Source organism: Pseudorca crassidens, chromosome 5 (genome assembly GCF_039906515.1).
Source record: "Pseudorca crassidens isolate mPseCra1 chromosome 5, mPseCra1.hap1, whole genome shotgun sequence".
Taxonomy (NCBI): domain Eukaryota; kingdom Metazoa; phylum Chordata; class Mammalia; order Artiodactyla; family Delphinidae; genus Pseudorca; species Pseudorca crassidens.
This window is the reverse complement of record NC_090300.1, coordinates 54,332,507-54,359,228: the sequence shown is the minus strand read 5'-3', so window position 1 is coordinate 54,359,228 and position 26,722 is coordinate 54,332,507. Positions and strand designations below refer to the sequence as shown.

At 42.4% G+C, this 26,722-nt stretch overlaps 1 protein-coding gene across 7 annotated transcripts in view; it reads left to right on the top strand.

Annotated features, from left to right (window-relative positions):
• The window catches only part of TNIK (TRAF2 and NCK interacting kinase), a 423,010-nt gene that overhangs the window by 328,278 nt on the left and 68,010 nt on the right, over positions 1 to 26,722 (top strand). For 4 of the 7 annotated variants that reach the window (XM_067738024.1, XM_067738023.1, XM_067738027.1 and 1 more), the window contains exons 13-16: positions 10,726 to 10,836; positions 11,675 to 11,761; positions 12,854 to 13,042; positions 26,140 to 26,304. In XM_067738024.1, coding sequence (XP_067594125.1) covers positions 10,726 to 10,836; positions 11,675 to 11,761; positions 12,854 to 13,042; positions 26,140 to 26,304 — 552 coding nt within the window. The remainder of the gene's footprint in view (positions 1 to 10,725; positions 10,837 to 11,674; positions 11,762 to 12,853; positions 13,043 to 26,139; positions 26,305 to 26,722) is intronic. The other 3 variants (XM_067738026.1, XM_067738028.1, XM_067738029.1) reach the window with 1 other exon arrangement.

Here is a 26,722-nt window from a genome sequence, read left to right as displayed (position 1 = left end):
CCATCCCTTTTTGAGGGCTCTTCTCTGAGAGCCTTCTTGCTCTTGTCTTGCTGGGGTCTGCATCTGCTGTCAACATAGCTAGCAGTCCTGGCCTTCCAGCGCAAGGAGGCGGCCCATTCTTCATCCTTCTGGATGCATCTCGTCTTATAGGATCAGCTGCCACCGTGGAAGGTCTCCTCCTCCCAGCCAAGCCTCAGAGGACCCTCCCCTGGGGAAACTCTGCTTTTGGACGGATGCTCTCATCAGTATTTCTTGTTGTCACTTCCCACGCTGTGTAATCATGATCTCATCGTCGCCACCAGTGGCTGCGTCGAGTCTCACCTCCTACCAGCATCTAAACAAAACCCCTAAGAAGGTAGAGCTCTTGTGATGCCTGAAGAGTAAGCTTCTGGGCACCTGGGACACAGCACCTTGGGAGTGACCCTTTCTCCAGGAAGGTAGAAACAAGACAGTCAGGGGATAGTAAGAGATTGCCTAGGTTTGAATCCCGGCTCTGCCACGTACTGCCTTTGTGATCTTGGGCAAGACATGACTTCTCTATGCCTCCGTTTGCTCATGTATAAAATGGGAGAGTAACAGTTTCCAGGATTAAATGTTTCTACAAACAAAGCACTTAGAACCGTAGCTGGCGCCAAGTACCTGAATAATCAAGAAAAGAGTTGCCCATAAGAGGAACAGCTTTCTTTCCCATCATCCGCCCGCTGTGGCTGCCCTTAGTCCTTTCTTTTCCGGGTGAGGGCTCACAGCTGACTGCGGCCTGAGCAGGCAGGAGACGGGAATGCTGCGTTCCCACGCACAGGCCACACTCCCAGGCGCTCAGCTGGAAGAAAACACCGTGCACAAGAATAACTCTCCCATTTCAGGGCCTGGAGTGTTAATTCGCTGGCACTGCTGAGAAGCGGCCTTTAATTCACTTAATCATTAACTGTAGGCATCCTAATGAGTCCTGCGAGCGGCATCCGCTGGTCGGGGGCACAGCAGCTCTTTCTTCCCGGATGCTGTTAGCATTGGCACCAAGATTGAACGCTTACTAGCTGGGCTTATTTTTTTTTTTTAATAACATCTTTATTGGCGTATAATGGCTTTACAATGGTGTGTTAGTTTCAGCTTTATAACAAAGTGAATCAGCTATATGTATACCTATATCCCCATATCCCCTCCCTCTTGCGTCTCCCTCCCACCCTCCCTATCCCACCCCTCCAGGTGGTCACAAAGCACTGAGCTGATCTCCCTGTGCTAGCTGGGCTTTTGCTCTGTTATTTCAATAACTGAACAGAAATTATGAAACAGATGGGAGCCAGGCTGGCAAAGTGGATGCTTCTACTGTCCAGGGCAGGGCCTGCCCACGGCCTCTGACGAGGTCCGCATCGGGCACGCGTGTAATTCACACACGTGCTTCAAGAGGTCGTGTGGTTTGCATGGATGTATGGGAACCCTGCTTCCCAGTGGATCCCAGAAAGGTTCCCTGTTCTAACTTACCTGCCATGCTTGCAGGAGTCTGGCTTTGTCCGCTTGGTCACCTGGGTCCTGTGATGGGAGGGGCTTCCTGCCCAGGTGAGGAGGTTGGGCTGAAATGCCTGTACTGCAGCCTAAAATGCTACTGATATTTGAAATCCTTTTGCTCAAACCCCTTTCTACACTTTCAAGGACTGGGAAGGATATACTAGTATTTTATATTATAGCATTTCATACTGGAAGAAAAAAAAAAAATAAGCATTAGGAAGTTTCTGGCCCTGGGTGTATCTAGGGCAGCTTAGGTGGATGACAGGGGTTGCTTTTAAGTGACAGTGAGGAATGGGCATTACGACTGCCTTCAGTTGTCCGGGTCTTCATGGAATCTCTTTTATTACAACCAGTCTGCATCTCTTACGTTACACCATCATTATTCTTAGCTGTTCCCAACCATAGAACTACGATAACAAAATAGTTTCACAGAAAGTACTATTTCGCATGACATTTAAATCGAATTGTTTTTATTTCACTCTTGTTTTCTTCAGTCAATGAGCGGCTTCATGGAATCCTAGAGGTTGAGGAACGTAAGAGACCTCAAAAGTGGTCTAAGCCAGTTCTTCTCTCAAAGCAAGAACCCCTTTGACAATACGCCTCACAGACATTTAACCTGTTTAACGTATTATCTCTGCTTATGCTTCTAGAGGCTTGAGGCAGCCTATTCTATTTTTGAACAACTCCTACTGTTAGAAAATGTATCCTGTTATTGATTCAAGTCCTTGTGCTATCCCTGCATTAATACAAATTATACCAAACAAAACTAAAATGCCTTCCACCTAAGCCCCAGAAATGGTTGAAGGCAATGATAGTGTTCTCGCCCAGATGTCACCAGTTCCTGCAACCTTGCTATATATGATGTAATTTAGCATCTTCACCATCATCCCAGATGTGTGGGAGTGGCCCTCGCTGTAGACATTGTATTAATAAACTGGTTGATAATGGGCTTGTTTTCATAGGACTCAATGTGCAAGTCTCATATTAAGTCTTCAGAACGATGGCAGAAGGCGTTTGAGAGTTACATCTGCACTTGACTTTTACACTAACCTACAGAGTCATAGGTGCTCAGGATGTCCACTGGGCCATCTTGCTCCTCTATATGATACCCAGGAAAACCAACCATTTTCCCCAGGGAAACTGCAGCTCAGAGATAAGCTCATAAGTACACTGACTAGCACCAAAGCAGAGGCAGGACCAGAATTCTTCATGAAGCCTCCTCGCAGCTCAGCCTGTTGACAACGTTCTTTCCCCGTACTACCTGCATAAAGACCAGCTTGGCCCGCATGTACCCAGACAGGGCTTAGCCTTGGGGCTGCCTAGTGATCAAAAGTTGGCTAGGGAGCTCAAAAGAAGAGTCTCATTTAAGCTGTTAATTTTCTAGGAAAGCTCTGAACAGGTGGTTTATCTTTTTTTTTTTTCTTGTTATTTACAGTTCCAGCTCATTTGTTTTTTTAACATCTTTATTGGAGTATAATTGCTTTACAATGGTGTGTTAATTTCTGCTGTATAACGAAGTGAATCGGTATACATATACATATGTTCCCATCTCTCTTCCCTCTTGCCTCTGGATGGTTTATCTTTAATAGTGTAAAGTACGTGTAAAAAGAAAAGAATGAGGTATATCTAGCTGGTCTAGTTTTCTCAGTGGTTCTCTGATTACTGTCTCTGTGAGGAAAAGACAGGTAACAAAGTGAAGGTGGAGGGGGAAATGGCCACTTGAAAAAGCATTAATAAAACATCCTTCACTTTGTATATATAGACGTCTCAACCATAGATGTCTTTCAAATCCATAGAGGCAACATGGCAAGAGCCAGATGCAGAGTCTCGTTCTGGCTTTGCACTTACCAGCTGAGTGAACTTGGGCGAGATATTGGCCTGTGTGCGCCTCGGTTTCTTATCTGTCAAGGGATAATGATGGCAGTACATGCCTAAAGGGTTGTGATAAGAACTAAATGAGTTACTATGAGCGAAGGGCTTAGGACAGTGCCTGGCATCTTAGTAGGCACTACCCAACTGTTTGTTCTTATCAGGAATAATTATTATTCATTTTTGTGATTCTGATTACTTTGTAGTGAATTCAGAGGTGCCAGACTGCTTAACCATCGTTCTCATTCTCATCCTCCCTATAAAAAAAAAGGCTTGGAATCCCAGTGTTAGTTGCAAGGAAACATACCCTTGCCCTGCAGTGGGCGGTATGCAATGGTCTTTCCAAAGCTGAAACGTTCACAGATGTTAAAATGGGCAAATGGGGTACTTGAATGCCTCTTGTCACAAGTATAGCTCCTGCAAAGCTTATACAGAACAGTCCTATTTAAGTGAGGGGGCATGTGTGCTGTGCGGTCGATTCGAGAGACCACGCTGGGGCCTTTCATTTTGAATGTCTTTGAACAGAGAGAGCCCCTGTGTCAAGGGGAAGGTTTGAGATACTTCCCAAGGAGCCTGACTTAATCCTGCACTGGCTGCTGTGCCATCCTCTGAAGGCCCACTCTGGTCTTCCACAGTCAGTGGGGTCTCCTCTCACCACTTCCAGGAAGTCACCCAGGATGAAAAGAAGCAGAGGTCTCCAAGAGCAAGCCAGAATTCTGCTTCGCTTCCCTTCTCATTCTGAATTGTTAGTCGATTTTTGCTTTGCAATGTAGCATATTCTTACTCAGACTCTTAGAATGAACAGACTTGTAAGATCACCTAATCTTCCCCCTCATTGAAGGTTTGGGTTAAGGTGACTCATTCAAGGTCATACAACGTTCACTCATTCACTAAACCAATATTTATTGAGACTGTGTGGTATGGTCTGCAGTGTTTGTATCGGTGGCAGAGCAGGACTGGAATCTAGTCCTACTATTTCTGATCCAGTGTTCTGTCCCTCAGGTCCTGCGGCCTCTCAGACCTACTCCCCTCCCCCAGTGATATGTCACTTTGCAGCTGTGGGATATTAATTCTCAAATGTGAATGTTACCTTTGAGTCTGTATAATAGGAAACACAATGTGGGTAAAAGATAGAAGGGCCCAGAACCTTTACACAAAGGCAACTAGCCTTGTTTTCCCCAAATCTACCAGAATGTTGTAAGAATCAAACTCAAATTCAACCTGAACATTCAGCAAGTCGAAAAAAGCAGCAGAGTATCCTATCTGGATTGGATGCCTCTCCAATTGATAGAATACTCTGCCAGGTACTAGGGACTGGGGGGATAGTAGGGCACACAGTGCTCCCCCATTTTCCAGCCGTGTGACATGAAACAGTATACTTCTCTGAGCTTCAATCTGCTTACCTGTAAAATGGGAATGATAGCAATAAACTTCAGAGTCACATTGTGGAATTTAATGAACTGAAGCATGTAAGTCACCCAGCCCAGCAAATACCTGGCACACATAGACAGTGCCTGTTATGATGACTTGTATTCATTCCATGAGTTCCCTCAACTTGTTATGTGGCCACTGACTAGGAATTGAACCTTCCTAAAAGTCTCTAAATGAGGGAAATAAAGAAAATGACATTTGCATCACCCAACAGGGCTAATGTGAGGCTCCAATTAGAATAATATAGAATGAAATACTTCTTTTGGTAAAAAACAAACAAACAAACAAAAAACAGAAAAAGAACACCATACACACAGATTACAACCCTGGGCTTTTTCCAAAGATCCTGTATCCTTAGAATGATGGGTGAGCTGTACTTAGCCATATTTGCTCTGGCCCATGGTACAGAGTTTTAGATTAGAGAGGAGATTGGGCTCAGTTTCCCTGTAGGTCCCAGCCAGTTCTAGACATGTTACTGTAGTTCAGTTTAACCACTTCTCCAACAAGAGGGTGTGGTAGCATCAGAGCAAATTGCTCCCCACTTCTGGGAAAATGACATTAACCACATGCTCAGCTGACAGACACAGAGGTGGCATCTTCATGAGTTTAAAGAACCAAATGACAAGTCTACAGTTTCTCGTTTATCTCCATTTTGATCTTCCCAAGGGAGATTTTGAGGTTTCAAAAGACATGGAGGGCCAAGCTATTGTTTGCCTGTGTATACTCTTCTTTATGACTTTTTTTCATTCCAAAAAGATGCTTTAAGGTGCCTTACAAAGATTAATGCAGAAACTAAAAATAAAATAAACAAGAAAAATAAAGTAGAAAGGAACAATAAAGTTGAAGAGAAAGCAAGATGAAGCCAGGGTAGGGTCAGTTCATAGAACGCCTATACAACGTGGTGTCTGGGTGCCAGAGGTGGGTCCCCGTCTGACTCTGAAAGTCTTAGCAGCTAAGGAAACAGGCAGACTTGAGTGGGTCAAGATTCACGTTGTCCGGATTAGAGTAGACCCATTGCTCAGGCAAGCTTTCCGAGATCATTGAAAACCCGTGCACTTGGGCTTCCCTGGTGGTGCAGTGGTTGAGAGTCCGCCTGCCGATGCAGGGGACGCGGGTTCGTGCCCCGGTCCGGGAAGATCCCACATGCCGCGGAGCGGCTGGGTCCGTGAGCCATGGCCGCTGAGCCTGCGCATCCGGAGCCTGTGCTCCGCAACGGGAGAGGCCACAACAGTGAGAGGCCCGCGTACCGCAAAAAAAACCCGTGCACTCGCCTGGGAATGGTTGAATAGTGCTAGGAATAATGTCTGAGTTATTTATATGAATAAACTCAGCACTTCTTAGCTTTTTTCCACTCTTCTCATAATACTGTAAAATGCAATTCATGTTCTAACAGGTCATCAAAGTCACTTCTACGAGGCCAGAGCACCCTGGTGCAGTACACATCTTTCTACTGGTTAAACTTAATCCAAAAAGAACATTTAAAGGAATAAAAGGAAAGAAGGAGCAACTCCATGGCCTTTGTGATGAACACCCATGTGTATTATTTCTCGCAACTTTAATGCAATTTGAATAGTTAAGGGCTAAGATAATACGCTCTTGACGAGCTGAAGGGGACAGGATTATTTCCTCCATTAAAATGAACATACTTGAAAGTACAGCCACACAGCCTTCACCTGGCCGTGGCCTGGGGGGAGCACCCACTGGGGAAGATAAAAACTGTCCTAAAAGAATCATTCTTTAGGAACACCAGTAGAAGGCAAAGGGACAAAAAGACCCCTTGATCTATTCCATAGATCAAGGCAACAATGATTTTAGCCTGGAAAAGTTTCATAGTAGGTATTATCAGTCATTCCCCAACCAGAAAAAAAATTAAGAGACTTGTAAGAACCTATTGAATGTCTAGTTTTATGTGCTGTAATTTTTGGAGATGGCTCCAAGAAGTTGTGGATGAAAATGTACTTCTAGGGAGTTCAGTATATTTGGGGCGGGGGAGTGGGGAGTTCCTGCTAAGAGTTTAGAGTAGTTGGTTTAAGCTATTCTTTTTTGACAGAACCACTGTCATCTTTCTGCGTAACTCAGTGACATTTAGACATTTTTTTTGAAAGTTCTTTTGGAATTATTTGCGCTGTGAGTTTTATCTTATTTTATTTATTTATTTATGCTTTTTTTTTTGGCCACTCTGCGTGGCATATGGCATCTTAGTTCCCCGACCAGGTATCGAACCTGGGCCCCCTGCATTGGAAGCTTGGAGTCCTAACCACTGGACTGCCAGGGAAGTCCCTAGAAAAATTTTTATTTCTTCCCTTTTCTACTCCATCCAGCTTAGACTCCTATTCCCTTATTTTCTTTTCCTGCCTTTCTCTAAGATAGAAAATAAATCCCATGCCAGTGCCAATCGTGGGTGGCTCTCTTTTTAGAAAAACACTCCAAGCCTTGTCTATGCTCAGCATAAAAGAATATTCTGGGCCGGGAGGGCGTCAAAGGGTGAAGGGGTGGTCTGAGGTTCTGTGAGCCTTTCTCCTCTTCTCTTGCTACCCCATCTATAGTATATAAAACAACAAACATCAGTGGTATCAGGCCCTTTATGGGATATAGTGAGAGGTAAAAACCAGAGTAGAGCAGAGACCCTGCCCACGATCTAGATTGCAGAATAAATGAGACATTTCAAATAACCATAACATAAGGCATGGTATGCTATAAGCACTGATAGGAAGGGAAATGTACCCCCCCTGCCGAAAAAAAATTAGGATGGTACTGAATTGTCTGCTTTTGCCGCAAGTTTCTTACTCGGTTCAATTGAACAAAATCTCTGCACCTGCCAGGTGCTAGACCCCCCGTGAGGGGCTGGTGGGTCCAGTGGGGGTCAAGCACAGGCCTTGTCTCAGATTGCTACTTCTAGCAAGAGTCATCAGAGCTTTGTAAAGGTGTCTGCTTGAGGCCAGGGACTTGGTCTTTCTCTGACATGTTTTGATATGTCCCCTCAAACAGTCCCACAGCCAGGAGGAGAGAGAGCAAACAATTTTCCTGGAAAGGTGATTAACACGGAGGCACAGCAGCTAGACATTGGCGAGGTGCCTTCTGCAAGGTTGGGGAAGTGATTTGTTTTTCCAGCCTCACCGCAGGAACCAAGGCCCTGGCAGATACCTCCATGCCTTAGCAGCAGCTGATCCAGATGAGATCATTATTAATTATTAGTCACTTTAGAGTGTCTTTTTCAGAAACTGCAGAGTTCTTGGGGAGCCCAGACTCTCCTGAGTTGCAGTCAGCACTACGTACACCTTGCACAGGGACCTGAGTGGCCTGTAATTATAAAACAGTATCGATTCCTGGAAAGGGGGTTGAAAATGTACAAATCCTTCCCATAAAAATCAGCTAAATCTTCAAAAGCCTTGATTATATTTTTTTCCTCAAGGAGACTGATGGTGGGAGTAAAAAACTTGAAATGTTAGCTAAATTAGGGCTGTTTCCTGCCAGGAGCCAGATCTGTACACATAATTATTTTATTCTCTGTGCTGACATTGATTCACTTCGGTTGAGTGTTGGAAATATCTCTGTTTTGGGTCTGTAATCCAAATTATTCAGTCAGTTCCTATGATGATGTTTTCTACTCGCATCGTCCTGTATTATTTTTCTGTAAAACAAATAATCACATGTCTGGAACTTGACTCATCCCCGCCCCCCAGCACACCCCTCATTCCCATCCCTAAACTTGTATATCACACCACCTGCCATGCTCCTGGGCCAGGAACCTCACTCACCACTCACCCTCACACACCCCATAGTCACCAAATTCTGCCCGTTTTATTTTTGGCCTAATTCTAATTTCTGCTTCTAAGTTGGCGTCCACTACAGTCCTGTTGGAATGACTGGAAATCCAGATAGTTTTTAGTTTTTCTTCCTTTTGACTGCGTCTCAGCATTACGAACATGGATTCTCCAGCTGCCTTTGCTTAGCTCATGGGTGCCCTGTCATTTTCTGTCTGGATCCATAGAATGGCGTCACATTGCATTTTCAGCTTCTAGTCCTGTCCATCCCGTGGTGGGTAGGAGCCCCCTTGAAAATGCAGGTTTGGTCATGGCATTTGATGGCATATAGACTTCCAGCGGCTCCCCATTGCCTACAATCCAAGATGGACAAACAATTCTTCATCTGCAAGCGATAGACATTGAGTTTCAAAAGATGCAGTTTATCTCCCAAGCCTCAGAGACTGTTGGAAGAGAGCGGGTCTGGAGGACTGCAGGCACCAGCCACATCAGGAAGGCCACCTCATTCGTGGGCTTCTTTGGCTCTTTGACTATCTGTGGTTGGTTTAGCTGGGCTTGGGACAGAGAGTTTTTGTCCTAGAAAGCTGTTTCCCAGGTTTTATAGAGCTAACTTCTCAGTGAGATACGGTCACAGCCCATTTTATTTTGGATACCTCATGCTTCCTCAGCAAGGCAGTGAAGTGCTGTTGAGACTGTTACAGGGGAATGGACCCTCTGATCGGCCCCTCCGAACCTTGTATTTGAGGAAGAAGAAATCCTAGTGCCAGTACGGGGCTCCAGCACAAAGGGCCTGCAGCATTTCTCAAAAGAGGCGCTACTGGCGTGTGGTACGGGGAAACACTTTGTAATGTGTGAGTGTCCCACACATGCCAGATGCCCCAAGGACTGGGGAATGGTACCATCCCTACCTAGGAAACCTTGGCTCCAGTCACTACTCCTAAGACATTCTCCTTACTGAGAATATAATGGAGGACTGGATTAATTATGATCTGTCACTCCTGTTGCCTCTTCATCTTCTGTATTAATTGAGTTCAGACTGGAGTCACATTGCCTGTCTTTGAAATCAAGCTCCACCGCTTACTGAGTATGACCTTGAATGTGGGCATGACCTCGGACAACTACTTAATCTCTCTGTGTCTCTGTTTTCTCATTTAAAATAGGAGATAGTAGTATTAATTACATCTACCTGAAAAGATTTTTGTGCAGATGAAATGAGATAAAGCATGAAAGGTGCTTGCCGTGACGTCCACTTTCAGAGGCATAATGATTGTATGAGATGATGGTGGCTCCTGAGCTTAACATCGTACTCGAGTGACAAGTTGAAATTGACACTTAAAAGTGACTTCCCCAAAACAGAAAGGCAGCAGGGTCTATCAGAAAGTGGAGTGATCAGGTGGGAGTCAGTAGATTCTGTTTTGCCCACAGTCAACAGTTACTGTGTAGCCTTGAACATGTCACTTCCCTTCTCTGGTGTTTGCCTTCTTTTTCTCTTTTCTTTTCTTTTCTTTTTTTTTTTTTTTTTTTTTTGCAGTACGCGGGCCTCTCACTGTTGTGGCCTCTCCCGCTGCAGAGCACAGGCTCCGGACGCGCAGGCTCAGTGGCCATGGCTCACGGGCCCAGCCGCTCCGCGGCATGTGGGATCTTCCCGGACCGGGGCACGAACCCGTGTCCCCTGCATCGGCAGGCAGACTCTCAACCACTGCGCCACCAGGGAAGCCCCTGGTGTTTGCTTTCTTGATACATTTGCCCTATGTGGTGTCCAAAAGACTGAATGGCATGAACATTGCGAATGTGCTTTAAAGCCTGTAGCATCTCACAAACAGTTTGATGATACATAATAAGTAACTGATTATACATCGGTGTTCTACCTACCCCTGATTTGGAAACCCTCATCAGCCCACTGGGAGGACGCATTGAATGTGAACTTCTTGGGAGACGTATAAACCTGGGGAGCCCACCTGCGTGGTAAACACCGAATTGCTCTCTATCAGCCCATCCTGGCCAATGCGTCCCCCAATGGCATAGGCGAGGAGCCCTCAGGCATGCAGGCATGTCGCTAAGAGCTCACAACCACGGTCCTGCAGCTCTCCCTGCTGGCTTCCCGACACCCTTCGCCACTGCCCGTTCCCTTCACGGTTGTCTGCTTGTCGCCCCACAGCAACAAAGGCGAGAGAAGGAGCTGCGGAAGCAGCAGGAGAGGGAGCAGCGGCGGCACTACGAGGAACAGATGCGCCGGGAGGAGGAGAGGAGACGCGCGGAGCACGAGCAGGTACAGCTGGGGCCCCACAGGCGGCCCCACGGGAGCACCAGCACCAGGCGCCTCTGGGCTGTGGGTCACCTGCTCTTGGGTCTGCTCAGGTTAAGCAGGTTTTTACTCTTTCTCAAGCAACTATTCAAAAAGTCAAACGCACTACCTTGGCAAAGCCCACTCATTCAGCCTGGCTTCCTCCCCAGGCCGAAGTCCCCTGACGCACCTGGATCTCGTGATTTTCCCAACCCTGGGCATCTACTTCAAAAGTAGCACTGGCGCGTGATACACAAGCCAAGTGCTCCCGTTTCATCGCTTCAGAAGAGCTTTTCTACTCAGGCAACCCTGGTCTCCAGGACTTGGAGCCATCGATGCGGGCCCTTTCTCTCTTTGTTAGAATCCCATTCTGACAGTGCAGTGGAACTGCAAGATGGCTCCGTTACAAAGGCAGTGCGTGATGGCATTCAACCATTATTTTACCCCTGCTGCTTGCACAGGAGCCTCTGAACTTTATAGCATTGTTAATTTCAGGTAGCCCCTAAAGAGGGAACCTGTCATGAAAAGTTTTTAAATAGAGCTCGGTTCTCCAAACCAAAGAGTAACTAACAGCAAAGCACTGAGCCATCTCAGTCCGCTGCAGTTGCAGGTAGAGGGCTTGTGCGTTTGACTGCATTGAAACGCTTTTGCTTCGGTGCGGGGTACCTTTCCTGTTTAGCGAGGAGGCGTCTGGGTATTTTTTCCCCTCCTTCCTTCCACACTTCACTTGGCAGCTCTTGTCACCTTTGAAATTACCGGTTCTTTTTCTCTCTTTCTTTCTCTCGTTGCGTTCCTCTGAATTCTCTGCCACCTACCTCTCCAGGAGTACATCAGGCGACAGTTAGAGGAGGAGCAGAGACAGTTAGAGATCTTGCAGCAGCAGCTACTGCATGAACAAGCTCTACTTCTGGTAATGGGAAAGCCAAGCCAGCTGACCTGCTCTGTGTTCATCGCACGCGCGCGCGTGTGTGTGTGTGTGTATGTGTGTGGTCTCCTCTAACTGCCAGTCAGGAAGGAGGGGATCCTCCAAGCCTCATGAACCTGGAAAATCTCCTAAAACTTAATTCGTTTCCTGACCCAGTGTGCTGAGTCAATGTGTTTAATATACTTGTTATGCATTCTTTATTAACTCCAGCTATTTGTGAAACTTTAACATGAATCCAGCCTTATCATAAGTTCAGACTGTTTTTGAGACCCACTGTGTTTATTGCAGAGTAATGTTTGAGGTCGTTTGCAACATGCTGGAATACAATCACAGCAAAGCGCTCCTCTTCCGTAAGAACCCGCTCAGCTCTGTAGTCATATTTCATTTGCAGACTATTAGTTTTACCCTTACGATGGGAACATTTTGTGTTCCCTGCTCAGACGGCTTCCACTTGAAGTACTTTTTATTATTATTACTGCAATGCTCTCCAAATGAGCTTCTTGGTGTATCTTTTTTTTTTAACTGAACTTTTTATTCAGTGGCACTGTGATATTTTTTTAGCCTGTACGTGGTTTTTGCTAATGGTTTCGTTGGTCCAAGTTTTGTTAAACAAAAGATGATTTAGGCAGTATCTTTAGGTACTTATTTCGTTTTGTACTTAATTGTACATGTTTTTTTTTTTTAATTGTACATGTTTGAACGATTTAATTACTAAACCAGGAAGTGGACGGTTCCTTATAGGGGTTGCGTGCTGACCATCCATATGTCCTCATTATTGCCACTTTCTTGGTTACAATTCACCAAGGGCAAGTCACTTTGCAAAGGGTGGTATTCTGCAGGGGTTGCCGTTAAAACAGTGGTGTTTTCATTAAATGCCACATTCTGTGCAGACGCTAACCCAAGGCTGTAGTTCATCTCTATGGCACATCCTGATGTCCTCTTGTGGTTCTGTTGGTATTAAGGTCCTTTGTTATTTATCATCTCTTTTGGTTCCATTGCATGCTTCCCTGGTACTGGCCAATGGTTTCCGTATGGTGATTTAGCCTTTTCTTTGTTCTCCTTTCCTGATCTGGACAGGAATATAAGCGCAAACAGTTGGAAGAACAGAGACAAGCAGAAAGACTACAGAGACAGCTAAAGCAAGAGAGAGACTACTTGGTTTCCCTGCAGCATCAGCGGCAGGAGCAGAGGCCTGTGGAGAAGAAGCCACTGTACCATTACAAAGAAGGGATGAGTCCTAGTGAGAAACCAGCGTGGGCCAAGGAGGTAAGTCAGCGAGCAAGTACAGCCTGTACCTGTGCTGTATTGGAGAAATTGGCCATAATGAGTCTCTCCAGTAAACAGAGAGTTAAACTAGTGCTACAGAGTTGGAAAATAATTCATTATGAGACACACATGCTTTGCTTTGCGAAGAACTGTAACATTATTTCTCTACCTTAATCCATTTGTTCTTCTTTTCGTAAGTAACAACAGGAAGTAGAAAATCCTTTTCCTTATTGGAATCCAATTGAGTTTGTGGCAGGAGGATTTTTAGTGACTTTTTCATGGAAGAATATGACTTAAGACTTAAGGAATTCTAGGTAGGATCATTTCCTATCCATACCTAGACCCTAAAAGTGATCATTAGTATTGTCACTAACATTCCATGTTCTGTAGTAACAGTGAACACACAGTTGGACCCAGACTTGTGATTGTGGTTCAGTTACCGGGTCAGAGGTCATTTATATTTCTTTTGCAAATACTTTCAAAGTAATGGTCCTTCATTTGCTCAACTACTAGACTAAGAAAGAATTTTCAGGAACTTGACTCTGTGATGAGATATTTAAAAATCTCATTAAAAATTATTTGAATAGTAGGGAAAAAAAGGGTGGTAACCAAATGAGTAAGGCAAACAAACAAAATAATAATTCTCTCCAAGATCAACAACCCTTCTAGGAAGTCGCTGTGTCATCTCATATGCCTGACACCCTGGTTTTCAGTTCTGTCATTAATGTGGCAACTAATGATTTCCTTTATTTTCTTGTGAGCATAACTAGTCATTTGAAAGGGTGATTTATATTACTCTGCATTTTCTTCTAGTATCTTCAGATATTTATAGCTAGAGCTTATTTCAAGTTATCTAGACTACAATATTACCAGAACTTGATTTCTTACGTAAGATCCTATTTGTATAATTTTTAATTTTCTGCTCTATCTTACATATGTATAGAAAAATGCTTGAAATTATGTTGTCCTAATGTTAATAATGGCTGTTTATGGGAAGTAGAAACTATAGAGTTTTTTTCTTTAAACTTTTTAATACTTTTATGTATTATGTTTTATGTATTTATGTTTAAATCCTTTATAATGATTTTATACTATTTTTACAAAACTAATAACCTTGAAAACTTAAAAACTAAATCTGTAGAGAAAAGTCATTCAGTGTCAAGAACGTTTTTGATCACTTTCCCTTAGAGTCTATGAATGCGATTTGTATTTACCTATGTCTGTAACAACTGCCTCTTTCTCCCAGGTCAGTAATTCAATTTGTGATCTTACTCCCAGACACAGCGCCAACCCCTTAATAACCCCCCTGTTCTTCCAGCTAAGCGCAATCACTATGCTGTCCAACAGCAGCTGATGTGGTTCCTGGCTAGCAGAGCTGTGTCACCTTCCTCCACTGCTAAACCATCCTTTAGCCACATCAAGCTGAAACCCTCAGCTAAGCCAGACTCACAGCTCATGATCATGGCAGGTATTGAGAGGCTGCGAAACTAGCCTCTCCTAAGCTAATGCCAGTAGCACCTGCAGAAATTAATGATTCCAGATCAAGACCCCTGTTTGAGCATCGCTCATGGAAGAAAGGTGGACCAGCTTATCCTATTAGACTTGGTCTTGAAGAGCAACTACAGCCTCAGCGAGCCTCAAGGACCACAGTGAGATCAACGATGCGATCTCGCTCCCAAAGATGTAGCCCAACTCGAGAGTCAGGACTTAAGGTCATTTGTGTGTCCTCTCCCAGCATCTCCAAAGTGATGAGCCCCCAGTTGTCCATTACAGCAAGTAAGGAGGGCCTTAGAGACTCATGTGTACCTCAGGGCAGGAGGGGCGTGAATTCACGCATCCGTACAAGTACCTCGACTCCTCTTAAGAAGTGCTGCATCACTAAATGACCTCTCTTTGATGCATGACCACCTGACCTTCAGTGCTCCCAGACCCAAGCATGAGTTTAGGAAAGGGACGCCAACAGATCCCATTGGAGAAGACCATGATACCTTGCAAAACATACCAGAATTTCTTCTGTCCCTTGTGCAGCTCCCTCATGCACAAATGTACCAGAAAAAGGGGGGAAACATAAAGCAGTTTCCACTTCCTTCTTTCCACCTCTACCCAGCATGTTTTGATTTGAACTTAAACATTTTGACTTCATTATTTTCTAATTACTATTTGTCCTCATCATTAAATTTCCTGGCCTGTCCTCTCTCTTCAGAACTAATTCACAGTTCCCAAGCTTTCAGAAGCCATGCCGTTCCTGGGGGCAAATCTTTGCAGATATCATCAGGGCAGTTTTGTAGACCTCTTAATACCCCTGTGCTTCTCAGCCAGGCTCCTAGCAGTAAAGGAAACATAGCCAGTGGGAGTGCAGACAGCATGGCTGTGTCATCAAGCACACCCGATGTGAGGTTCCCGGGCCATCCTAAGTCTGGGCCACCTCTGGTGGGTGACATCTTCCAAGGTCCCTGGCTTCCTGACAGCTGGAGTTCTTCCTTTGGGCTTCATGGACTTTTAGACATGTGGGAACATTCTTTTAGGATTTTAGATTTAATCCTATCCTCCTGGGTGTGTTTAACATAATCCAGCTTCCAACTAACCACCTATCCATGAACCAGTTCCCAAGTCTTAGAGTGGGTATTCATATTTTAGAAGAAAGATGAAACATTTAGATGATAGAATGAGTGACGGTGCTAAATTGGGGATTGGAGCAACTGGTATACAAATAAGTACAAATAGTTGTCTGCTTTAGTTTAATTCATCATTTTTTTAACACCCACTTCTTAAAATGGGAATAAAAATGAGTGTGAGAATCCTTATTTTCCTGATCTCTCAATGATTCTAATCAGCAATGTATGAACTTTTCTTCTAGAGCTTTATTTACAGGTTTCTTTTTTTATAGTAGGAGGTAGATGGGGTTGAAAGTAGCCAGACAGTGAAATACATTTCAAGACTTTAGATATGGACAGAATTTCTAGCTCAGCAGTATCTTAATTATCAACCAATAAAAAGAACCTGGGTTAAACTCTCTTTTGGAGGTAGAATAAAAGGTACCATTTTCTTTTTCAAAGGCATCCTCTGCGAGGATATAATTTGAAAATATCCTCACCAGGGATGGGTAGGCAGCAGCTATACCATGGTCTCCTGTGATAGAGGGTCTGGGCTTTTTTGCCCCATATGCCACTGAAGACACCACCTGGCCATCTTCCACCCACAGCAGCCTCTTCTGTAATCTGCTCCCATATTTGTTTTCTAACTCAGCTCTATACCTTCTCATCAGGGTGGTTTTTCCTTCTTTGATTACTTTTCCATCCACTTACTTTTCCTTATTTCCGATCGACATTTTTTTCATTAGCAGTGTAATATTGTTATAATGTTTCATCCTCTGTGTTTTCGTTGCTTCATTTTGTAAAACATAAATCATCACATTTCTCATTTCCTTTCTTATTAATCTGTCGGATGTGGTAAGAACAAATGAAAATACTTGGTTATTGGCAAATCTTGAGCTCTTCTCTCTCTCCTTTTACTGAGTTTTCTAGTTGTCCTAAATGTTACATTGACTTTGATTTTCAGATTTCAGCCAGAAAGGAACATTAATGTCTCCATTAAAAGGAGGAGTGGGGGGCATTCTCACCCCTTTCAAATTCTCTGCCGTTTCTAGATTGGAATGGAAGTCAGATTTGTTTTGTGAACACATCAATATGATATTCTGTTAAACATCAGCAAAATTTGAAGGTTTTTTTTTCCCCACTGGCACTTTTTGAAAGATGGATATTCCTTTTCTTATAATGCCCTTTCTTTCTAATGGTACAGATTCCTGTTTCTTATAATGTCCTGTGATTGTCTCGGCCTGGCAATAATTTTTTTTTAATTTTCACCAGCACACAGCAGTGACAGAATGCTCTGTCTACATGAGTGTTGCATGAGATGGTATTTTAATATTTTTTTTAACACTTCATCATGTTCTTTCTCTCTGATGCATGCCAGTCATCTGGCCATGGTTTTATTTGGCAAATGATGGGCCAGGATGTCTCTTTATATCCCATCAGCCCATTGGACTTTGAAATCCTTGTACATAAGAACTCTTCTCCACTTGTTTTATATGAATTATTTTATATATGAGGTCCCATATTACTATTTAGAGAGTTTATGGCTCTTTTCCTGTCTTTCCTCAGTTTCTGATTATCTCTCTTAAGATTTAGCATGAGAGAGACCTGACAGGAAATAGGAAAGAGCTTGTTTGAGTTCAAGTTCTTCCACTTACGGTCTTTGTGACCTGGAAGTCTCATAGTCTTCCTGAGGTGCAGCCTCCACACCTGTACTTCCTGTCTCAAGGTTGGGAGGATCCTGGGCAACCATGTATGTGAATGTGCCATTGAAACTGTAGGCGCTGTACAAATGCAAATGAAATACATGATTCAACATATTTCTATTTTGCTCCCAAGGCCATTGTTGCCCACAAGGAATAAGTGTTTTGCCTCTGTTGTTTCTGGTTGGGATTTCACATGCATCTCCCATCTCTTCCACTTACCTCTCCCCGGTGATAGATACACACTTTTTAATTTCCCATCTCAGCTTGCCAAAGATTTGCCTCATTGCTTTTAAGTTATGTGCTCCATTCACATGAGGATCTGTACTTTTCTGTGCAATCAGTGGTTAGGAGTAGATCTTGGAAAACTAGTCCAGGCCCTTATCTTTAGACGAGATTACATTTTAAGCATTCCCTATGAATGAGAGCCTCCCCTGTCCTCAAAGGTGCCCCAGAGAAGGGATAGCACCAGTCTTACTCAGCAGCCGTCTGCCCATGTGGTTTTGCCAAAAGACAGCGCGACTCAACTCTTCCTGTGCCCAGTGAGTGCAGGGTCAGAGTACCTAACGAGGACTTAAAAATCATTAGACTTCTTTCTCTTCCTCCAACATTGCCAGTAAAGACAAAAATCAAATTGTTTTGTCCAGTTGGGGAAAAAATATTCCCATACGATTGTGTTCAATTCACCACGTATTAGCTCTTAAGGCAGGCCTTCTAAGAGCTTCGTAAACCCCACAGACCCTAGTGTCATATAAAGTATTATTAAAATGCACCCATATGACATAGTAAATATATTTTGTTGTCAACATTTAAAAAATTACTTCTATAATTTTGTTTTGAAGTTCTCTCTCAGCAGCTATCATTCATGATTGCTAAGTGAAACACTGGAAGCTATAAATTGTTCTCAAATGTACAAAACAATTTAACAGTTGACATTGATATAATGTTTACACTTATACATGTTTCAATGTATTTTTATTTATTTTGAAATTTTTTCAAATCCTGTAATTGACGTGTTTCTTTTCGGTCGTCTGTATTCATGCAACTTTTATATATCTCAGAGGCCTTAGACATCACTCTCAGTACCCAGTGGATACCACAGTCCTGCCTGGAGCAGAATTTTATTTCTGAGACCACAGTTATTTTTTCTTTCTCCCTGTAATGCTGTAATAAATAGTATAGCATTTCTGCGGAAGTTATCCAAACCTCTCCAAAGTTATTTTAGTTTTGATGTTAAAATGATCCTTTTAATAAGAAGAAAACCTGATTCTATAGTAAAATTGATCAGTCTCTCCTAGTATTGTTCTCTGTATTTATTGATAATCCCGTCAAGTGTGAAATCCTTTGTTATAAATGTCTTCTTGTTATGGTCTAGCACCTTGACACTGTTTATCTGATGCTACTAGAACACTCTTTTTTGGTGGTACTTAAGACATTTTACAACTTCTTGGCAGCAAGAGGTTGGAGCAAAGACTCAGCTAATAGATTTTTTTTTTTTTTTAGTATCATGAAAGGCAGACTGAAACATATCTTGATTGTAAGCCAGTTTTTAATCACAAAATATTCTTAATCTGGGGGGAAGATACCTTCTTTTTTGTCTCACTCACTGTTCAGTTAGTAGACATAAGATGTGATGAATCAGGAGACAGGCCTTTGCCCAGTAGCAAAATAAGCAGAAAGGCCAGCTTCCCCTCTGTCCATTTGAAACTGTTATTTGGATGTTTCATTTGATATATTTGCTCCAATACCCTTTGGTGCAAAAGCAACAGGCAGCGTTATTCTTCCTAAAGACTTTAGGGCCAGATTTTCTTGAGACAAAGTAGCCGGATGCCTCATTGTTACACCTGTCACATAGATTTTCAAATTTCTTTGGACAAACTTCAACCCAGGAAATTTCACCACATTGGACTTATCCTGAAATAATCTGCTGAGTATAACAATAGATTATTCACACCATATATTTATGATGGCACAAACAGAAACATAGTCATGGTAGGATTTAGTATTTAACTTAGAGAAGGCATAGCAAATGTTACTAGAAGTACATGAGTGATAGCTACACTTGACTAATCAAACCCATTAACTGCCTGTGAAAATTAGCACCCCACTTTGTGCCCCATTCATTTCTAACAACAGCTTTAGGGCCCGTGTGGCCCACGGTCCTATTGGAGACAAAGATGCTGCCTTCTACAAGAGACCCACTTCAGACCTAGAGACACATACAGACTGAAAGTAAGGGGATGGAAAAAGGTATTTCATGCAAATGGAAACCAAAAGAAAGCTGGAGTGGCAATTCTCATATCAGACAAAATAGACTTTAAAACAAAGACTATTAGAAGAGACAAAGAAGGACACTACATAATGATCAAGGGAGCGATCCAAGAGGAAGATATAACAATTGTAAATATTTATGCACCCAACATAGGTGCACCTCAATACATAAGGCAAATACTGACAACCATAAAAGGGGAAATCGACAGTAACACATTCATAGTAGGGGACTTTAACACCCCACTTTCACCAATGGACAGATCATCCAAAATGAAAATAAATAAGGAAACACAAGCTTTAAATGATACATTAAATGAGATGGAGTTAATTGATATTTATAGGACATTCCATCCAAAAACAACAGAATACACATTTTTCTCAAGTGCTCATGGAACATTCTCCAGGATAGATCATATCTTGGGTCACAAATCAAGCCTTGGTAAATTTAAGAAAATTGAAATTGTATCAAGTATCTTTTCCGACCACAACGCTATGAGACTCGATATCAATCACAGGAGAAGATCTGTAAAAAATACAAACACATGGAGGCTAAACAATACACTACTTAATAACGAAGTGATCACTGAAGAAATCAAAGGGGAAATCAAAAAATACCTAGAAACAAATGACAATGGAGACACGACGACTCAAAATCTATGGGATGCAGCAAAAGCAGTTCTAAGAGGGAAGTTTATAGCAATACAATCTTACCTTAAGAAACAGGAAACATCTCGAATAAACAACCTAACCTTGCACCTAAAGCAATTAGAGAAAGAAGAACAAAAAAACCCCAAAGTTAGCAGGAGGAAAGAAATCATAAAAATCAGATCAGAAATAAATGAAAAAGAAATGAAGGAAACGATAGCAAAGATCAATAAAACTAAAAGCTGGTTTTTTGAAAGGATAAACAAAATTGATAAACCATTAGCCAGACTCATCAAGAAAAAAAGGGAGAAGACTCAAATCAATAGAATTAGAAATGAAAAAGGAGAAGTAACGACTGACACTGCAGAAATACAAAAGATCATGAGAGATTACTACAAGCAACTCTATGCCAATAAAATGGACAACCTGGAAGAAATGGACAAATTCTTAGAAAGGCACAACCTGCCAAGACTGAATCAGGAAGAAATAGAAAATATGAACAGACCAATCACAAGCACTGAAATTGAAACTGTGATTAAAAATCTTCCAACAAGCAAAAGCCCAGGACCAGATGGCTTCACAGGCGAATTCTATCAAACATTTAGAGAAGAGCTATCACCTATCCTTCTCAGACTCTTCCAAAATATAGCAGAGGGAGGAACACTCCCCAACTCATTCTACGAGGCCACCATCACCCTGATACCAAAACCAGACAAGGATGTCACAAAGAAAGAAAACTACAGGCCAATATCACTGATGAACATAGATGCAAAGATCCTCAACAAAATACTAGCAAACAGAATCCAACAGCACATTAAACGGATCATACACCATGATCAAGTGGGGTTTATTCCAGGAATGCAAGGATTCTTCAATATACGCAAATCAATCAACGTGATACACCATATTAACAAATTGAAGGAGAAAAACCATATGATCATCTCAATAGATGCAGAGAAAGCTTTTGACAAAATTCAACACCCATTTATGATAAAAACCCTGCAGAAAGTAGGCATAGAGGGAACTTTCCTCAACATAATAAAGACCATATATGACAAACCCACAGCCAACATCGTCCTCAATGGTGAAAAACTGAAAGCATTTCCACTAAGATCAGGAACAAGACAAGGTTGCCCACTCTCACCACTCTTATTCAACATAGTTTTGGAAGTTTTAGCCACAGCAATCAGAGAAGAAAAGGAAATAAAAGGAATCCAAATCGGAAAAGAAGAAGTAAAGCTGTCACTGTTTGCAGATGACATGATACTATACATACAGAACCCTAAAGATGCTACCAGAAAACTACTAGAGCTAATCAATGAATTTGGTAAAGTAGCAGGATACAAAATTAATGCACAGAAATCTCTGGCATTCCTATACACTAAGGATGAAAAATCTGAAAGTGAAATCAAGAAAACAATCCCATTTACCATTGCAACAAAAAGAATAAAATACCTAGGAATAAACCTACCTAAGGAGACAAAAGACCTGTATGCAGAAAATTATAAGACACTGATGAAAGAAATTAAAAATGATACAAATAGATGGAGAGATATACCATGTTCTTGGATTGGAAGAATCAACATTGTGAAAATGACTCTACTACCCAAAGCAATCTACAGATTCAATGCAATCCCTATGAAACTACCACTGGCATTTTTCACAGAACTAGAACAAAAAATCTCACAATTTGTATGGAAACACAAAAGACCCCGAATAGCCAAAGCAATTTTGAGAACGAAAAATGGAGCTGGAGGAATCAGGCTTCCTGACTTCAGACTATACTACAAAGCTACAGTAATCAAGACAGTATGGTACTGGCACAAAAACAGAAATATAGATCAATGGAACAGGATAGAAAGCCCAGAGATAAACCCACGCACATATGGTCACCTTATCTTTGACAAAGGAGGCAGAAATGTACAGTGGAGAAAGGACAGCCTATTCAATAAGTGGTGCTGGGAAAACTGGACAGCTACATGTAAAAGTATGAGATTAGATCACTCCCTAACACCATACACAAAAATAAGCTCAAAATGGATTAAAGACCTAAATGTAAGGCCAGAAACTATCAAACTCTTAGAGGAAAACATAGGCAGAACACTCTATGACATAAATCACAGCAAGATCCTTTTTGACCCACCTCCTAGAGAAATGGAAATAAAAACAAAAGTAAACAAATGGGACCTAATGAAACTTAAAAGCTTTTGCGCAGCAAAGGAAACCATAAAGAAGACCAAAAGACAACCCTCAGAATGGGAGAAAATATTTGCAAATGAAGCAACTGACAAAGGATTAATCTCCAAAATTTATAAGCAGCTCATGCAGCTTAATAACAAAAGAACAAATAACCCAATCCAAAAATGGGCAGAAGACCTAAATAGACATTTCTCCAAAGAAGATATACAGAGTGCCAACAAACACATGAAAGAATGCTCAACGTCACTAATCATTAGAGAAATGCAAATCAAAACTACAATGAGATATCATCTCACACCAGTCAGAATGGCCATCATCAAAAAATCTAGAAACAATAAATGCTGGAGAGGGTGTGGAGAAAAGGGAACCCTCTTACACTGTTGGTGGGAATGTAAATTGATACAGCCACTGTGGAGAACAGTATGGAGGTTCCTTAAAAAGCTACAAATAGCACTACCATATGACCCAGCAATCCCACTACTGGCCATATACCCTGAGAAAACCATAATTCAAAAAGAGTCATGTACCAAAATGTTCATTGCAGCTCTATTTACAATAGCCCAGAGATGGAAACAACCTAAGTGTCCATCATCGGATGAATGGATAAAGAAGATGTGGCACATATATACAATGGAATATTACTCAGCCATAAAAAGAGACGAAATTGAGCTATTTGTAATGAGGTGGATAGACCTAGAGTCTGTCATACAGAGTGAAGTAAGTCAGAAAGAGAGAGACAAATACCGTATGCTAACACATATATATGGAATTTAAGAAAAAAAAAAAATGTCATGAAAAACCTAGGGGTGAAACAGGAATAAAGACACAGACTTACTAGAGAATGGACTTGAGGCTATGGGGAGGGGGAAGGGTAAACGGTGACAAAGCAATAAAGAGGCATGGACATGTATACACTACCAAACGTAAGGTAGATAGCTAGTGGGAAGCAGCCGCATAGCACAGGGAGATCAGCTCGGTGCTGTGTGACCGCCTGGAGGGGTGGGATAGGGAGGGTGGGAGGGAGGGTGACGCAAGCGGGAAGAGATATGGGAACATATGTATATATATAACTGATTCATTTTGTTGTGAAGCTGAAACTAACATACCATTGTAAAGCAATTATGCTCCAATAAAGATGTTTAAAAAAAAAAAAAAAAAAAAAAAAGATGCTGCCTTTACTGGAGCCTTGTTACTGGCAGTTGCCAAAAAAATTCTTTATCTCAAATATAATTTCTTTGTTCAAGATGGAGTCTTGGGGGACAGACTTTTATTTTTAATGTGCTGTTTCTGAATGTGGGTTTAAAACAGTCTGAGGATATTTTACAGCTAAAAAAACAATAATAGCAAGTACTCTTCACTCCCTTATAATATTTGGTTCCTAAATGTCAGGTAATAAGTGGCTATAGTTTGGATAGCCAGGTATTTATCTGAAAATGAGTCCAAACCTCTTGGATTCCTGACCTCAGACAGCAGTGGTTTGGATGGTGAGAGTTCAGATAGTGAGGGGTACTTATACATGTGATTTATCTATTTAATGATCTTCCCTGGAAATAAGAAAATGGTTAATATTTGACTAATTCCAGTCATCTGGAAATAGTCACCTTCTTTTCAAGAGTCTCGTATTTGGAAAAGCAATACGTTGCATGCCTTGGTCTCAGTTTATCTGTGGTTGTCTTTGCAGGACTTTCTCTTCTTTGTGGTCTTATCTCAAGTCAGTCTTTGTTATTTCCTTTGGCTCAATGCAATAATAGCCCATTGTTGCTGATGTAATACTTTGCACACATACACATACAAAGTATACATGTTCTGGTTTATATTCCTGGCTTTTTGCAGCTAATCTTATCTGGTATGTGGTAAGCTTCTGGGACGTGGAATTTCAAAACCAAAGTCAACTAGACGCCAGTTGTATGTACCCTGCACAGCCACGGTCAGGGAAGAGGTGTTCAAATTACCGCTAAGTAGAGGCAAGAGGGTGGTTTTCTACACTATGGCACATGTTAACATGTTTGTAGTTGATTTGAGAGTTTTAAAAACAGACTTATTTTGTGTATGAGACTGAGTCTGCCTCTAGGAAGATTCAAAATAAAGTAGGGAGGATGGGAAAGAATAGCTCTTTTGAATTTTCCTTTCAAATCAGGAAGTAAAATAGATAAAAAAAAAGCTCTTCGCTGAGACATACAAATATGTCTTGAGGACCTGCATGTGGGTTCCATGACAGGCTCTTGCAACACAAAGATAGTGAGTTGGCAGAAGAGAGTTACGGGCCATCAGGGTAGGGTGCATTGCCTCCGTGAATTTGGAAATTACAACTGTCAAATTGACCCTAAAGAAATAAAGGGCAGGACAAGGTGGACCTGGAAGAAAAGTGCTAGACCTCTTAAAGCTGTCGAAGATTTTAAATCATGTCTTGCAGTGTACATTTTGTTTATCTAAAATTTCCTTTAATTTGTCCTCTGCCACAGTCTGTCTGCAGCAAATAAGTTACCAAGGGTAACTTTTGCCTGTAAAGAGAGCCTTCCCTGCAAAGCACTTCTGATCAGTTATCCCCTCTGGGCTGAGAGAGACTCTGCAGAAAGGGAATGACAAGGAAATGAAGTGTCCAGAAAGGAGAGAGGGTTGGAGGAGGGAGAGGAGAGGAGGAGTAGCAAGAATGAGTGCCATGTGTGGAGAAACAGGAGGAGGGTAGAGGGAGGTAGTGGAGCCCAGGCTGGAATGGAAAGAAGGCGCTGGGACAGTGTATTCTAGAGAGCCGGGAGAGACACCCGAAAAGAAAGGGAGAAGAAGAGAGAAAAAGAAAATGATATAAAGCAGCAACTAACACACCATTGTAAAGCAATTATACCCCAATAAAGATGTCAAAAAAAAAAAAAGAAAATGATACGGGAAGTCCGTTTAAGATGGGCCAGGGCTTCCCTGGTGGCGCAGTGGTTGAGAGTCCTCCTGCCGATGCAGGGGACACAGATTCGCGCCCCGGTCCGGGAAGATCCCACGTGCCGCAGAGCGGCTGGGCCCCTGAGCCATGGCCGCTGAGCCTGCGCGTCCGGAGCCTGTGCTCCACAACGGGAGAGGCCCCAACAGTGAGAGGCCTGCGTACCGCAAAAATAAATAAATAAAAAATAAGACAGGCCATGCTTATCGAGTGAGAGGCCCACTTGCCCATGAGTAGGGCATGTGAAGAAATCAATGGCGGTGAGTACGCTCAGCTCATCCTCCTGCCAGCCCTCCTGTGTTCTTTCCTGCCCTGTCCCATGAGTCAGCTCAAAGCAGTTTTCTATTTTCCCCAAGCAATCATAATGCCCGCCGTAGTTACCTCTCTCCCTCACTGACCCCTGGCTTTGTGACCGATTAGCAGGATGGTGTTCCAACTAACGCACGGTAAACTCTTAAGCAGATCCCTAATTCCCAGCCAACGGAATAGCACGAGGTAATGGGTGATGGAAGGATGATGGCTTAAGTGTTCTGTGAGTTCTTCACGCTAGTATTTACTCTGACAGAAAGAGCTTTTTGCAAATTTCTGATGCAGAGCAGATAGGGAGAGCTTCAGCTTTCTAAAGTGATTTGATCAGAGGGATACAAAATGGCTGTGCAGGTGACTACAGAAAATCGTAACTAGGAAGTAAGTCAGCTTCCATCCATTGAGGTACTCTTTTTTCTTTCTTTCTTTCTTTTTTCATTTTTTGGCTTCTAGGTAGAAGAACGGTCAAGGCTCAACCGGCAGAGTTCACCTGCCATGCCTCACAAGGTTGCCAACAGGATATCAGACCCCAACCTGCCCCCACGGTCGGAGTCCTTCAGCATCAGTGGGGTTCAGCCTGCTCGGACACCCCCCATGCTCAGACCAGTAGATCCCCAGGTACGTCCTCCCTTCATTCCACTGGCTTTTTTCAACAGGTATACAGTAAAGTCTAATAAAAGCCCAGGAAATTGTAACATGGATTCAGGCATGGGTCCAACCAAGTCATGGCTTTTAATATCAAATCTCTAGTAAGATAGGAGACCCCACTGAATGTGAAAGGCAGCAGAAGGAGTAAGAAAGAAAAAAGCACCATCCTTAACTTTAAGCCAACCACAAAGTCACTTCTTGGTAAATTGCCTCTCTGGAGACCCGGGGGAGTTCCTGCCAGGTCAGAACGAGCATCCTTTTAGATATAATTACCAAAACTAACATTTGTGTAGACCTTTGATACGTATAAACTATTATATTATCTTTTGTTCCTTGGGATTTTCACATGAGCCTGAAACTGAAAAAATTAAATGGACTAGGTTAAGTA